Source organism: Solanum verrucosum, unplaced genomic scaffold, assembly GCF_900185275.1.
Source record: "Solanum verrucosum unplaced genomic scaffold, falcon-dt-bn FXZP01000290.1, whole genome shotgun sequence".
Taxonomy (NCBI): Eukaryota; Viridiplantae; Streptophyta; class Magnoliopsida; order Solanales; family Solanaceae; genus Solanum; species Solanum verrucosum.
Window position 1 is genome coordinate 725,655 of NW_026019929.1, and position 15,402 is coordinate 741,056.

Genomic DNA, 15,402 nt, shown 5'->3' on the forward strand with positions numbered 1-15,402 from the left:
ATCATTTACAATATTTAATTTACTTTTGAAACTTATGATGTATTATAGAATCTAGAAATATATTAGATGCTCTTTATACTTATGCGATCAAATTTTGGAAACTTCTTTATTGTTTCTTATCGTTTCTTGACTTCCCTTTAGAAGTCTCGTATGTGTTATTTATTTCGACTTACACACAATTTTTGGGTTCTCAGGGTGTGTGACATCATGACTTTAATTTTTGGAATTGTGACACACTCAAACTGAATGTATTATTCTATATAAGACATACATTATGCTATGTGTAAGACGGGTGTGTGAGTGTCTACTTGTTCAACTAAATAGAAAATTAAATGCCTACATGTGCGCACATAAGTTAGAGGACATAGATATCAATTGAGGAAAATTAAAGACCACGTTAATGTATTGTGTCTTAGAGACAAGTGAAACTTAATGTATGTAATATTAAAATAACAATCATAAAAAATAACATTAGGTTTCGCAACAAACTTTTAAATTATAATGCTATTGAACTTAAATAAAAATCTATAAAGACAAAGATTAAAAATAAACATTATATATATAATAATAAAAGATGTTATATAGATGGAGGATAAAAAATAATTAGGGTAAAATAGATTTTCCATATAATAGAGGGAGGAGAATGATTATTTCTCAAAATTGAGGGGGGAAAGGTTGATTTTTAAACCAAAACTTGGGGAGTGTAAACGATTTTCACCCTATAACTAATTCATCTTCATTATTTTTTGGAAAATCATGAAGTGCATTGCGTAGCTTCAAAAGAGATTTCGAATTAGTTGTTGTTTCATGTGAATAGTCAAATGTATTATTTGGAGAGTCAAATGGAGAAATTAGTTTTTCCTCGCACTGCAGTATTTTTGGCAAACTCTTTTTAGATACTATGAACTATGGTGACTTATTATAATTTTCATCTATTTTTAAAATATGTAAATGTTATAAAATGGATATCCATATAAATATTTTTTCTGTTGTAATATGCATGTATACATAATATACTTTGTGTTGTAATATGGATGTTCACGCAATATACTTTGTGTTGTAAGAGAAAAGGCCCAAAATAGTCCTTCATCTTTGGGTTTAGACTCAAAGTCATCCTTGAATTTTCACATGGAGCATTAATAGTCCCTCATGTTTGCAATATGGGTGCACTTTTGGTCCTCCTTCAAAATTTTGCCTATTTTTTTACATTGATTTTATTCATAATTTATGTATGGAATGTTTAATCGTTATTTTATATATTTAGTTGAAATAATCACTCCATGTGAGAGATTGTGAGAAGAAAAATACCTTGTTTTGTTTAGTAGAAATCGTATTGCAGGTAAAGTCGAGAGGTTCATCACGACGATTTCACGTGCAATAGTATACATTTTTCTTTTCTTGCAATGTCATATGTTAAAATGTTCTTAGTTTAGTTGCAGTAATATTTATACTGAATAGAACAAAATGCTCTTCTTCTCACCTTCTCTCACATAGAGTAATTATTTTTACTAAATATATGAAAAGACTATGGGCCATTCCTTACATAAAATTATGATCAAAATTAATGTTAAAAAATAAGAAAAGCTTAGGGGAGGGCCAAAAGTGCACCAATATTGCAAACATGAGGGACTATTAGTGCTCCATGTGAAAACACAAGGATGACTTTGAGTCTTAACTCAAAGATGAGACTATTTTGGGCCTTCTCTCGTGTTGTAAAGTAGATGTACATACAATATACTTGGTGTCCAAGTATATATATCCTTATTTTTGTAATAAAGAAAAAAGCGAAATGGCCTGGGAGACTCCTGTACTTGACTTCGTTTGTAAGTTGGACCTTCATACTTATCAATTTGTCAACTAAATCCTTAAACTCATTAGAACACAACATTTTAAACCTTTTTTTCATCTGACTAGTGTGCGTGAAGTACAATTGATTACACATGAAATTCCACGTCCTTTTTAATGACACGTAAAAAATAAAAAAAAATTCAATTAAGCCACTTTTGTAATTTCTAAAAATTTCCAGATAAGCATGTTCTTCATATTTACTCACAAATTGAACACTAAATTCATGTCAAATCGATAAAAAAATTCCCCATTTGACTTGAAAATTCAAATACAAGTTCAACAACACAAATTCAACTAACCCCAATCACAATTTTGAATTAATTTCACAAATTCACAGACCCAGTTGTTATTTTTCAAGCTTTCTCTAACTTATCAATGGAGTTTTAAATTTTTCAATATCTACCATCATCATTCATGTTAATCCATACTTAGACCTCTTTTTTTAATCCTAATAACATGAATAATAATCTCAATACTTTTAGACTAAAAAACTAAAATTTAAAAGGGTTAGGAAAGGGGCAGATCGAAGTAGTTAGGGTTAGCGGTTGATTAAAGTGTGGATTGAGGAGGAAGTGGATGAAGAAGAGAATGAGGAGGAGGAGGAGGAGGAGGAGGAGGAGGGTGGGTGTGGTGGGAGAATTTCCAAGAAGAAGATGAAGAAAAAGAGAAGAGCGAGGGTTGGGGACGAAGGAGAGAGGGTCAGAAATTGGGGTGGGGTGGGGATGGTTGAGGAAGATAGGTTTTCTTTATTATTATTTTTTAAAATGATTATTATTATTATTATTTAAATATTTTTAATGTAAAATATCTTATTTACTTGTTGTCAAATTGTGCTATCACGTATTTTTCCAACTCAACATTATTAGTGCCACATAAGTTTGGTTAATGGTCAGTGGGGTTTAAAATTGTAATGACCCGGTAGGTCATTTTAGAAAACTTTCATAAAATTTCTGGTTTACCTCTATCTATAGTTGCTCCAAGTCATGTTAGATTAGTTTGTGAATTTGGTTTAGGAATGTTGTTGAAACGTTGTATTTTTGGAAGTTTTCAGTAGTAAAACTTTTACTTTAAAAAAAGATTCATTCCATAATTTTATATGTTCATTACTAAATTTTTTGAAGAGATGAAATATAACCAAGGTATATCCTTTTGATCAGAGGTTGAATCGATCATCAGAAGAAGAATTAGGCCAAAAATTAGGATACGTTCGAGAAAAATAATTTAAAATATAACCAAGGTATATCTTTTGATGTGTGATGTGTTGGCAGTAATTTGAAAGGTTTATTAATTTATTGTTGATATTGTATCATGATTTGAGTTGTTGGGAATTGTGCATTGTTATGAAAATGGTCCTCTCCACATTATTTGTGTGAACATGTCATTTGCATTGGTTCTTAGACATAGTTGTGGCAAGTATTATGTGAATTGAGGAAAAATAAGGAATTAAAGAGAATGTACCATTTTGAGGGATGTATCGCGTGCCGCGACGGATATTATGATTCAAGGGATGTGTCACACGTCATGACAAATTTTATTATCGAGGGACGTGTCGCACACCACGCTGGATTCTATTATCGAGGGATGAATCGCACACCACAACAAATTCTATTAACCAAGGATGTTGCACACCACGACAAATTCTATTATCGAGCTTTATGTCGCACGTCGGTACAGATGCATATATTGATAAGTCTCTCATGTGTCCCAGACTGAGAGACAGTGGATGTGTATCACTAGGCCATGCATGCATCACTATATTTGGCATTACATTTCATTGTATTGCATATCTTTATCATGGTGAGCTTGTGATTGCTTTTGTGAGGGAATTGTGATTGATGGCTTTATCCTGTGTATTGTTGATCTAAAATCGTCTCAGTGTTTTCATTGAGCTATGAGTTGTTTAAATTGTGAATTGTTAGATTGAGCTGGTTTCATGTAAGTTATAGTTGTGAAGATTTTGTAGAAGCTTTTAATGAATAGCAAAAAGTTTAATTAACCTTTTCAAGGACCGTTATGATTTTAATATAATATAGATAAATATAGATATAGATGGATAGATGTAGAGTGACTATTTTAAAAGAAATTAGGTACTTTATTTTTTCTAATGTATCCTTGTAGGATATTAAAATAGACAGATACATATTTAAAGGTAAAAAAATATTATCTCGCCATTTGAATCCAATTTAAATAACAAATTGAAATTATGTGCCAAAATTTGAATATTAAGAAGAGTTCTAATGAATGATGCATCAATCATTCAGAAAAGAATGAACTATAACTTTTCTTTTTATTTGTCTAAGAAAAGAATGCGCACTTCAATATATTCATAACATATGGTGTTTTTTTTTTCTTTAAAAATAAGTGGAACTTCACAATTTTTTATTATTATATGTAATAACAAACAATTGCAAAAACCATTGAGCAAACGATGCATGCGGATGAGTGTTGAAACTTTTACGGATATTTTTGTTTGGCCAACAATCAATCACTAATCTTACATCACCATACAACCTCACATACCACTTAATAAATAAAAAAGTTAAGTTAGTCACTCTCAACATAATGCACAATCATTTCTTTGATTGTCTTTTTTATCAATAGAAACTCATTTTATTGTTTCTATTAAAATTAAACTGAGAAAAAAAAAATAGAAAAAAGGAAAAGATAAGATGGAAAAGTTGAGATTTGGTCTCGTGTTGATAGTGTTGTGTCTTTCAACATCACTAGTGAAAGGAGGAGATCCTATTTTGACCTTTGAATGGAAAGTGACTTATGGTACCATCTCTCCTCTTGGTGTTCCTCAGCAAGTTATTTTGATCAATGATAAATTTCCAGGACCTATAATCAATGGCACATCCAATAATAACATTGTTATCAATGTCTTCAACCAGTTGGATGAGCCATTCCTTTTCACATGGAATGGCATCCAACAAAGGAAAAACTCTTGGCAAGAAGGCACCCTTGGCACCAATTGTCCCATTCCTCCAGGGAGCAATTTCACATACCATTTCCAGGTCAAGGATCAAATTGGAAGCTTTTTTTACTACCCCACCACAGCTTTGCATCGAGCAGCTGGTGGATATGGTGGAATAAGTGTCCATAGTCGTGCATTGATTCCCATCCCCTTTGATATTAACCCTGCCGATGAGTTCTTTGTCTTGGTGAGTGATTGGTACACCAAAAGTCATACTCAATTGAGAAAGTTTTTGGACAGTGGGCGCTCGATGGGAAGGCCTGATGGAATAATCATCAATGGAAAAGGTGGAAAAGGCGATGGAAAAGATGAGCCAATGTTCTCTATGACCCCTGGAAAGACATATAGGTATAGGTTTTGTAATGCTGGTATGAAGGATTCCATCAATGTTAGAATCCAAGGGCATACCATGAAATTGGTGGAAATGGAAGGATCTCACGTTGTGCAAAACATGTATGATTCACTAGATATTCACTTGGGACAATGCGTCTCTGTCTTAGTGACTGCTGATAAAGATCCCAAGGATTACCTCCTTGTGGCCTCTACGCGATTCACCAAGGAACCCCACACTGCTACATCCATAATCCGTTACACTAATGGCAATGGCCCTGCCTCACCAGAGTTGCCAAAAGCCCCAATTGGTTGGGCTTGGTCACTCAACCAATTTCGCTCTTTCCGTTGGAATTTAACGGCAAGTGCAGCTAGACCTAATCCACAAGGATCATACCACTACGGCCAAATCAACATTACACGCACCATCAAACTTGTGAATACAGCCGGGACAGTGGACGGAAAGCTCCGATATGCCATCAATGGTGTCTCACATGTGAACCCTACAACCCCAATTAAGTTGGCTGAATACTATGGTGTTGAAGATAAGATCTTCAAATATGACCTTATGAAGGATGAATATGAACCTCCAGTTGGGAAAGCAGAAGAGAAGATCACACTCGCACCCAATGTAGTTAAAGTCACTTACCGTAACTTTGTGGAGATCATCTTTGAGAACCATGAAAAGAGTGTACAATCTTTTCACTTGGCCGGATACTCCTTCTTCACTGTTGCGTGAGTACCTCTAATTATGAGTATTATGCTGGAATATTAAAAATTGAACATGTTAAGTTGAAATCATGGGTATTACAACAGTAATATAATTAAATTACCTTGTGCATGCAGGATTGAACCTGGAAAATGGACCCCAGAGAAGAGGAAGAACTACAATTTGCTTGATGCAGTATCCAGGAATACCATCCAAGTTTATCCCAACTCATGGGCAGCCATAATGACCACTCTTGATAATGCTGGTCTTTGGAACCTGAGATCCAACTCAGTGGAAAGACAATACTTGGGGCAACAACTTTACTTTAGCGCCCTTTCTCCAAAAAGAGATTTGAAAGATGAATATAACATGCCAGACAATGATGTCTTGTGTGGAATCATCAAGGATATGCCTCTTCCAAAACCTTATTCTGTGTAAATATTCGTAATTATGATTTCATAATAACTTTTTTCTCCTAACTCTGATGTTTTATGGGAAAGAATCTTTCATTTAGGGTTAATATTTTGAGTTAGAGTGAGGATTTTAGCTTACTCAAAGAAAAGACAAAAAATTACGAGAAGGATATTTATATGTGAAAGGGATCGAAGAGTTGAAACAACTGAAGAGAAAATTGGTTGGTCTTCTGTCCAAGGGGAATATAAATTCCTTCTTTTTTGTTTTGAATAGCATAGGCAAGAAGTTGTTTTTTATTTGTAACTTATTGCATTGATCAATCACTTTTAAATAAGTGGACAATGAATGTTTCTTATCCTCCTTGGTACTATTTATTTTTTCTACCTTTATCTTCTTTCTACTTTGGTTTCAGCTTTTTAACTGTTTACTTTTAATAATTAGGAGTATTCCATAATGATATATCTTTATTCATTGTTGAATACACAGATAAACATAATGCAATATGAACTCCAATAATCCAATTCATATGGGAAGAGTCATAAGTAGCCATTTTTTATTTTCAGTTCTAGCCAGTGGTGGAGCCAGAATTTCGCCTAAGGGGTACCAAAATATAAAGAAATAAAATTGTGTAGAAGTCAAGGAGTGTCAATGTGTAATATATATACATAACAAAAATATTTATATTCTAGCTACACCCCTTAATTACATGTGGCTCCGCCACTGGTTCTAGCATTCCTTATCCTCTTGAATTGATCCACACTTATGTATGGGATCCTTCTCAACAATTGTCTAGCAAAAAAATTTGTTATTATGTTTCTTTCATTGATGACTTTAGCAAATTTACATGGTTATTTCCTATGAGTTACAAAAATGAGGCTTATACCATATTTTTGCGCTTTAAACTCAAGTTGAGAAGTTCTTTGAGCGTCATATAAAAGTGATACAATCCAATTAGGGTGGCAAATACAGAGTCTTGTACAAGTAAAGCTCAACTCTTGGGTTAATTTTACATGAGTTGTGAATGTAGACATCAAATAAAATGCTAGTCCCAAATATATTAACATCTTCATACAGGAGAATAAGAGATTTCTCAATAGAAATTAGAAATTGAAGTACCGATTTCGTAGAAATGACTTACTGCACATTATTGTGAATATCTAACCCTTCATGTTCAATTTAAATCTTCATGGGCATCCTCTTTTAACAGCTTCGCCTGGTAGTGAAAAGACACAATAACATCATCTATAAATTATAGTTCGTGAAAAGCTATACACATGTATGTATTTAGAACATTGAATTTCCAATGAGGTGGAGAAAGCTGAGAGTTGCTACCTGGAAAAGAAGACATTCATCAATATGGTTTCTGGATATCATTGGTGCTAATGTAAATGGACATGAGAATGTTTTACTGTTGAAAACTAAGAATAGTAAAAGACACCCTGTTACAAACTGTCCCCAAAGAGAAGTTACTCTAGTGGATATAAAGGTTCCACAAATACGACTACTGGGACTTAAAGGCACAACATTTTAAACAGAAAGCATAAAGTCACATGATCTTCATACTATTTCAAACATAATCCACAAGGTAGTGGTAAGGTCTGCGTACATTCTACCCTCTCCAGACCCCACTTGTGGGATTTCACTGGATATGTAATCACCTCTAATTAGATTCTGCTATGTCAGTTGAAGTTAGTCCGACAATCTGAGGCAACTGTGACTACATATTCCACAAAGTCATAACTGATCAATTGCTGTTCTTAGTCACTCAAAAAAATAAATAGTAACATGATCAAAGTCATAACAGGATCTGCAAATGATACATCTGGTGATCCGAAGCTGTATCCATATGTGCCTGCTCTTCTCTTCCTCTTCTGCATCTCACATTCCCAAACTTATCTCGCTCTCAGAGGTGCGTGTCTTCAGTTGCACGGAAGGTTGTTTCGATAAATCTCTAACTTAGTTGCTGATTTTTTCCTCATAACAACCATGTGAAATTCTTGGTTTCATTCATTAACTAAGTCCATGATTGACCCGGATGTTTTATAACTTTCCTTTCCTGCATCAAACCCCTTAATTTTGATGCTTCATCCCAATTTTCATGCTCTGAACAAGTATTTGACAACAGAATGTAAGGACTGTGTTCACTTGGCAGAAGTTGTAGCAATTTCTCAGAAACATGTCTTGCCATCTTTACATTTTTGTGCACCAAGCAAGAAGATAAGAGTACCTTCCAAACTTCAGACATGTTAGAGATGCCCTTCTCATGAATGAAATCATAAGCCTCATCTAAACAACCTGCTCGGCCAAAAAGATCAACCATACAAGAGAAATGTTCAACACCAGGCTTGATGCCATAAACTTGTTTCATCAACCTAAAATACTTGCATCCTTCTTTCACCAAACCTGCATGACCACACGCAGTTAAGACACTAATGAAACTTACTTCATTTGGTGCAATCCTCTGATTCAGCATAAGCTCAAATAGCTGAACAGCATCAGATCCTTTTCCATGTATAGCATAACTGTTTATCATAGTTGTCCATACCACAATATTCCGAGTTTGGGTTTGCTCAAAAAACAACAGAGCAGAATCTAACTTTCCACATTTGGCATACATGTCAATAATTGCTGAAATAAAAAATATGTCACATATGTGTCCAAGCTTTTGGACATAGCCATGAATCTGCCAGCCAAGTTCCAAAAGCCCACTACTTGCAGAAGCACTAAGAATGCTTGACAGTGTAAACACATCAACTTCCAATTGATCACGTACCATGGAGCTAAAGACTTGTAAAGCATCTTTCAGCATGCTATTGTGAATATAACCTGATATAATTGTACTCCACGGAACAGAATGTGAATGTTGTACTTCAACAATACCTTGATGGAATTCTTGGAAAATCCTAGAAGCCTTCTCCATCTGACCACATTTGCTGTACATAAAAATTAACGAGGCCCTTACAAGCGTGTCTTTGTACATTGACAACCTCATCACTTTACCATGGATTTGCCTTCCTAATTCAAGATTTCTAAGCGAAGACATCAACACTGATGATATAGAAAACGTAACATTGTTAAAAGAAGTCCCATCTAAGGTCATTTGACGTAGGAGCTTAAGGGCATCCCTATGAAACCCATGTTGCAAAAGTCCATCAATGATTGTATTCCAACTGGAAACATCTTTTTCAGGCATTATTTTAAAAAGTTTGACACTTGTCTCCATATCATCTGTACCGAGATATCCTGCCAGCATTATATTCCAAGATACGACGTTTTTATCACTCATCTGTTCAAAGAAGCGTTTAGCATAATCCAAAGACTCACATTTAACATAAAGATCAAGTATAGCATTCTCCAAAGCAACATCCAAATCAACTGCAGCAGTAACGACAATCCAGCCATGTATGGACTTTCCTAATCTAAGCCCGTTACTAACACTATAACAACACTTGAAAACACTAGATAAAGTGAACTCATTAGGAATAACAATACCCTCTTTTCGCATCTTAATGAACAACGATAATGCATTTCCGTTAAACCCAAATTGAGAAAAACCCGATATGAGTATCGTCCACGTTCGAACATCTTTTTGAGTAATTTCATCAAACAGCTTCTGTGCAGAGGCTAAATGGTTACTTTTTGTGTAAAGATTTAAAACGTAGTTACTGATAGGTAAGTCGCGAGCAGACCCGTCTTTGATTTTCTTGGCATGAATGACTTGGACATTGACTGGAAGCAAAGGCGAAGAAGAATAATGTTGAAGCTTTATGGGAACTGGATTTATAGCATTACTTAAAACTGAAAGTGTAGAAGATTTTAGAAGATGATGAGGGTAAAGAAATGCAAACCCTGCGTATTTCTTCCATATCATTGTAATTGTAGCAGCTCTGGAGATTGTGTCTTCATTCACAATTTTCTCCAACAAACTCCACCTTTCTTCTCTGAATGAATCAAAATTTGAACACTCATTTTATTGAACATTTGAAAAAGAGTTGTAATATTCTATTGCAATCTAAACTACAATCCATCTCTGTTTTTTTTTTTTGTTTCCGATCCCCGATGTCCTTGACCGGCCTTGAAGGTAACATTCCACTCCAATTCTTATTGATCAATTCATCTCTATTTTGTTTTCTATATACCATATTAGGAAATTTGTCCGTAAAACAGTAAATTTAGAATGATTTTTTTTATAAATTAAGTAAAAATTCTATTTTACTTAGAACCAAGCCTTATTAGCCCTATTAAATAAAATAATTTAAAACAAATTCGCACTAAATTACATTTTTTTTTTAAAAACAATCAATTTATGAAGGAAGTTGAAAATGTACATTGTGACAAAGATCAAAGGATTTCTTGGTTATGCAAAATGTACTATTACCATCGCTTGAGAACAGAGGCGAATCCAGGATTTAAAATCACTGGGTGTCAAGTAAATTTATCGATTAAATCAATTTAGGCTTCGAATTGAATTATTCGTCTTTTCAGTCTATATGACAAGTCAAACAACAAAATATGAACAATAATAAGATCACAATTTATGTATTATGCATACTACAAATTCACACCCCGCATTCGACTAAGATCACAAAGTTAAAACTTTCAATAATATTACTAATGTCATAAAATATTCATCATTCAATTAAAATTGACCTCGATGAGTTTTCATAATTTGAAAACGATCAATGATGACATCATTATTTACATTTACGAATACATTACGCTCTATGTAACACATTCAATAATTACTTAAAGATTGATGATCAATGTTATTCCACACTTCAGTTTTATGTTCTTTGTGAATGGAAATGCCCTCGATCTTCACAGTTATCGTATCAACATGTAAAATTAGAGTCAACTTCACAAGTAAATAAACAAGTGAATAAGTTTCCACAAAATCTGTCTCAAACTCTCATTCAATGCCTTTGTCAAATCACAAATTCCTTGCAAGTTGAAGAATTTGGAATTAGCACCTCACATATGAATTGTGAAAGTATCGAATTGGTAACTCAAATCTAGACGGAGGAAAAAGTAGCAGCGAGGCGATTGGGCAAGGGAGGTTGATATTTGGAGAAGAATACCAACATGGTTTTCGGTTTGAAAAGAGAAAAAACTTTTCTTTTTAGCTTTTTTATCTTTTAATAAATATTAACTAATAAATTATAAAGAAAAGTCAAAATTTAATAAATTAAATTAATCAAAAATAATTATTTATTAGGAGTAATACTTTATAATAAATCAATATAACAATTAGAATTTAGAAACAAAGAAAGAAAAGAAAAGAAAAGAATTGTTAGAAGCATTCAACGGGATTTGATTTTTTTGTTGTGTTGTCAATTTTTTTTTTTTAAAAAGCATTCACCAGGATTTAATCTCGAGATCTCCAGCCAGATTATATGACCCTTTGCCACTGGCATTACAGAGTTCTTTGATTCACTGGGTGGCTTGTTTAATATATATATATATATATATATATATATATATAGTGTTTTCGTCGAATCTTGTGGGTGGTGTGGCACCCCACGGGCCTTATAGATCTGCCCCTGCTTGAGAACATCGTCGCCATTTAAAAAAAAACAAAAAACATAACATGTATATTTTGTTCACATATGTAAAAATAATGAACAATGAATGATAAGAATTAAAATGAGCAATTTTGAAATAGAAATTTTTAGGCCCTCTAATAAAAATGAAACAATCAATTAAAAATTGAAATGGTTTATGCATATTTTATTTCTCTTAAGAAATTATTCTCTATTTAATTGAGCAATGAAGGTAAATAATATTGAAGCTGAAAAGAGTCAAATAATTCTCTCTACTATGAACAGTAACGCCATAAATGTAATCATCGATAATATTCCTCCAAAGCCTCCCGATATATTGATTTAGAGCCCCACAAGAGAGAGCTTCTAGACAAAATTGATGGACAATGAGCATATGGCTGATTTAAGCATGGAGGAGTGCAGCGATCTAGCTGGTGTTAATGCACCAACTGTCCAAATTAATCATGACAAACTAGATAAAGCCACTAATGGCATTAAAACCATTCTCCTTTCCGAGATAGACAACAAAAGATTGTACGCACCTTGAAAACACTCCCTCATCATTAAGCTCCTAGCTAGGTCAACAAATCACTCATCAATACTTGAGAGAAAAAATACAAAAATTATGGAACCCTATGGAGCAATTCCCTCTCATCAATTTGTGGTCAAACTACTTCTTAGTTAAGTTTTCAAAGGAAGAAAATATGAACAAAGTTCTACAGAATCGTCCTTGGTTTATAAACAACCACTTTCTCTCAATCCAAAGATGGACACCAAACTTCATCCTTGAGAAGGCCACACTCACATACTCAGTTGTATGGGTGAGACTTCCACAATTACCAATTGAATTCTACGATGTAATTCTACTAAAAAAGATTGAAAACTCTATTGGTAGACTATTAAAAATTGATTCTTATACAAGCTCTACCCTACGAGGCAGGTATGCAAGACTTTGCGTTTAGATCCCAATAGAGGATTCAATTATAAGCTGCATACAGATTGGTAGCCATATATAGAGCACCGTCTACGAATGTGAAGGCTTCTTATGTACGAAATGCGGCTGATTAGGCCATACAATTGGAAGATGCATGTACCGCAAAGCGCCAACAACACCATCCAACTCCCAAGACGATACAAATGGTAAAAAAGGCACAGAGGAATGGCAAATGGTAAAGTTTACTAAAAAATATTGCAAATTCAGAGATATCACAGTCATTCATTAATCTACAACTAATACGATCCACTTAAGCTCACCAGGTATTAATGAAAAAATTGCGGCCGACTCAGGTAACCTTTCTAATTCCAAAAACAATTTTTTATCTATTGAATACGGGAGTCGTTCTGTTTCTCATACTGCTATTGATATAAAAAACACAAGAGCTAGTTTCAGGCCTAAAGTCCATGAAAATTCAGATAATCTTAATTTAAATCCCAACAATATTATTTACCAATTCCAATGCAATAATAAATTTCAAGCCCTTAACAAATTGAAGGACCCTATCACTTCTTCCACGTATGGTAGCTCCAACAATAATTCATTAGCTCTGGACCTATCAATGTAATTAGAAACAAGAATTGTCCTTCGACACAAACTAAGAGGGACAGTTTTGATAATATACCTGGTGTTTTCGACGTGTCAAACCCCCAACGAAACCCTATTATTTTAACAACCCCTTATGGGTCCACCATTTAAAAAAATATCTAGGAAAACCTAGGGCTGAGATGGAAATATATACTACTTCGCCAATAAACAATCAGCTACTACACTTGGCCAACCCCAACGGCCAAGTGGTAATGCAAATTTGCATTAATGATTTACCAAGCAATAATTCTTCCACCTGCTCACAAAACTTTCAGCCAATAACTTTTCAAGCATACCATCTTATAAAGATAAGCAATCATCACACGATTACATACACTCTAACTCCATTAATACCACAATCAAATACAGTGTTCAGGACCTCCATTCCTCTTCACCGAAAAATCCAACTCTCTCTACTTTCCCGACCTCCGAAATTCTTCAAACCAGTATGAACAACATTCCTCCCATCCCCCCACAAATAATCAGCACCCACTGTTATTTGCTACTCAGTTAGTTCATCCTCTCCACCATCCCAGTCCCGACTAGAGATTAGCCTGTAGGGACAAACAATCATCTTCTCCATGGACATAAATGGGGTGGAGACGATAATCATCTTACAAAACCAAAACTTCCTCGCTCAATTGATATCGAAAGGTATGAAAATTATGATGGAGCACTTTGTGAACCACATATGATTGACCAATGTCCTAGACTCATTACCCCCTTTAGTTACTCCATTCTTCATCCAAGTCATGCAAACTCTGTGAAATCTTCCACACCACTTCAATCCTTACACCAACATGAACAACTCAATCTGAACTCCTTTCTACGCCCCATAGGAGTTAGTCAACAACAATCTTCTTTTTTTTTCCATGGTTTCGGATAGCAGTGCAACAAAATTACCCTACCATAATACTAAATCCCAGAAATATCCCCCCACTAGTAGCACGAGAACTAGGAGGGGGAAGGGGGACGCCTACTAAAAAGGACCTCATTCACTGAAATGTCAAGCTTAAAAAATGCAGCCCTTATGATATTCCTGGAGGACGAGGAAAAAAAAATACATCCACAACTGTCCATTATCTCTAATGAAGTGCTCTTTCGACCTAAGGCTAGCAATGAACAGTGCACTGGCCAAATATGTTGTGGTAATGGCCCCAACAATGAAACAGAGTCAAAATTCTCTGTGATGGACAATGCTGAATTCCCTCGCTCACTTTACTTTCCTATGAATCAACCTACTAGTTTCATAGTGTGGAACACTCGTGGGGTAAATAATGACAATTTTAAGAGGAGCTTTTAAAAACTTATTAAAAACATAACTCTTGCATGGTCACTCTTCTGGAAACAAAAATAGATAATCACCTTAGCATTATAATTGATTTTTATTTTGACGATTACTAGGAGGTTCTGTTCAGGGTATATCATGTGATCTTGTCATGCTTTGGCTTTCCAACTTCATTACAGTCACAAGGAAAAAAATAGTTTCCTCGGGAAATTCATGCTATGATTCAGGTATTCCATAGAAAAACTACTTATTGGTTCACTGCTATTTATGCAGTACGATCTATGTTGATCGTTTAAAACTATCTGATAGTTTTAAAAATATTGCTAATTTGATTGACTATCTGTGGCTAGTTGTAGGGGATTTTAATGAGATTCTAACGCAAAAAGATTAAAGAATCTACTCAATCACATAGTTTGGAGGATTGTTGAATTTGTTTAACTAGTGAGAAAGTGCAATCACATACAAAGACGAACTACACCTTATAAAGTCACAATCTACAATCATACCTGTTAAAGATAAGTTCTCAATGTTCGTAGAAGAATCTTTAGTCAACAACTCTTTTTATTCGTAGAAGAATATCCAATCAACAAATCTTTGTTGCATGGACTTTTTAGAGAAGAAGAAGTAAGAGAAGGAAGGAATCACTCTTCCTTTCTATTGAAACAAAGTCCTTTTATAAATCTAAAGGGATGCAACTTTTAAGAAACATTCGGAATA

General features: G+C 34.3%; 2 protein-coding genes and 1 pseudogene across 2 annotated transcripts; 2 read left to right on the forward strand and 1 right to left on the reverse strand.

Moving 5' to 3' along the window:
- The first annotated feature begins 4,517 nt into the window (after positions 1 to 4,517).
- On the forward strand, positions 4,518 to 6,658 carry LOC125827793 (L-ascorbate oxidase homolog). The gene is made up of 2 exons (XM_049507133.1): positions 4,518 to 5,887; positions 5,999 to 6,658. The coding sequence occupies exons 1-2, from the start codon at positions 4,518 to 4,520 to the stop codon at positions 6,297 to 6,299; spliced, it is 1,671 nt and encodes a 556-aa protein (XP_049363090.1). The 3' UTR covers positions 6,300 to 6,658.
- A 1,631-nt stretch (positions 6,659 to 8,289) lies between these two features.
- On the reverse strand, positions 8,290 to 10,146 carry LOC125827935 (putative pentatricopeptide repeat-containing protein At3g23330). The gene has a single exon (XM_049507272.1). It carries the CDS (start codon positions 10,144 to 10,146, stop codon positions 8,290 to 8,292), a length of 1,857 nt encoding a protein of 618 aa, XP_049363229.1.
- Positions 10,147 to 12,209: 2,063 nt separating this feature from the next.
- On the forward strand, positions 12,210 to 14,801 carry LOC125827945 (uncharacterized; annotated as a pseudogene).
- Positions 14,802 to 15,402: the final 601 nt, after the last annotated feature.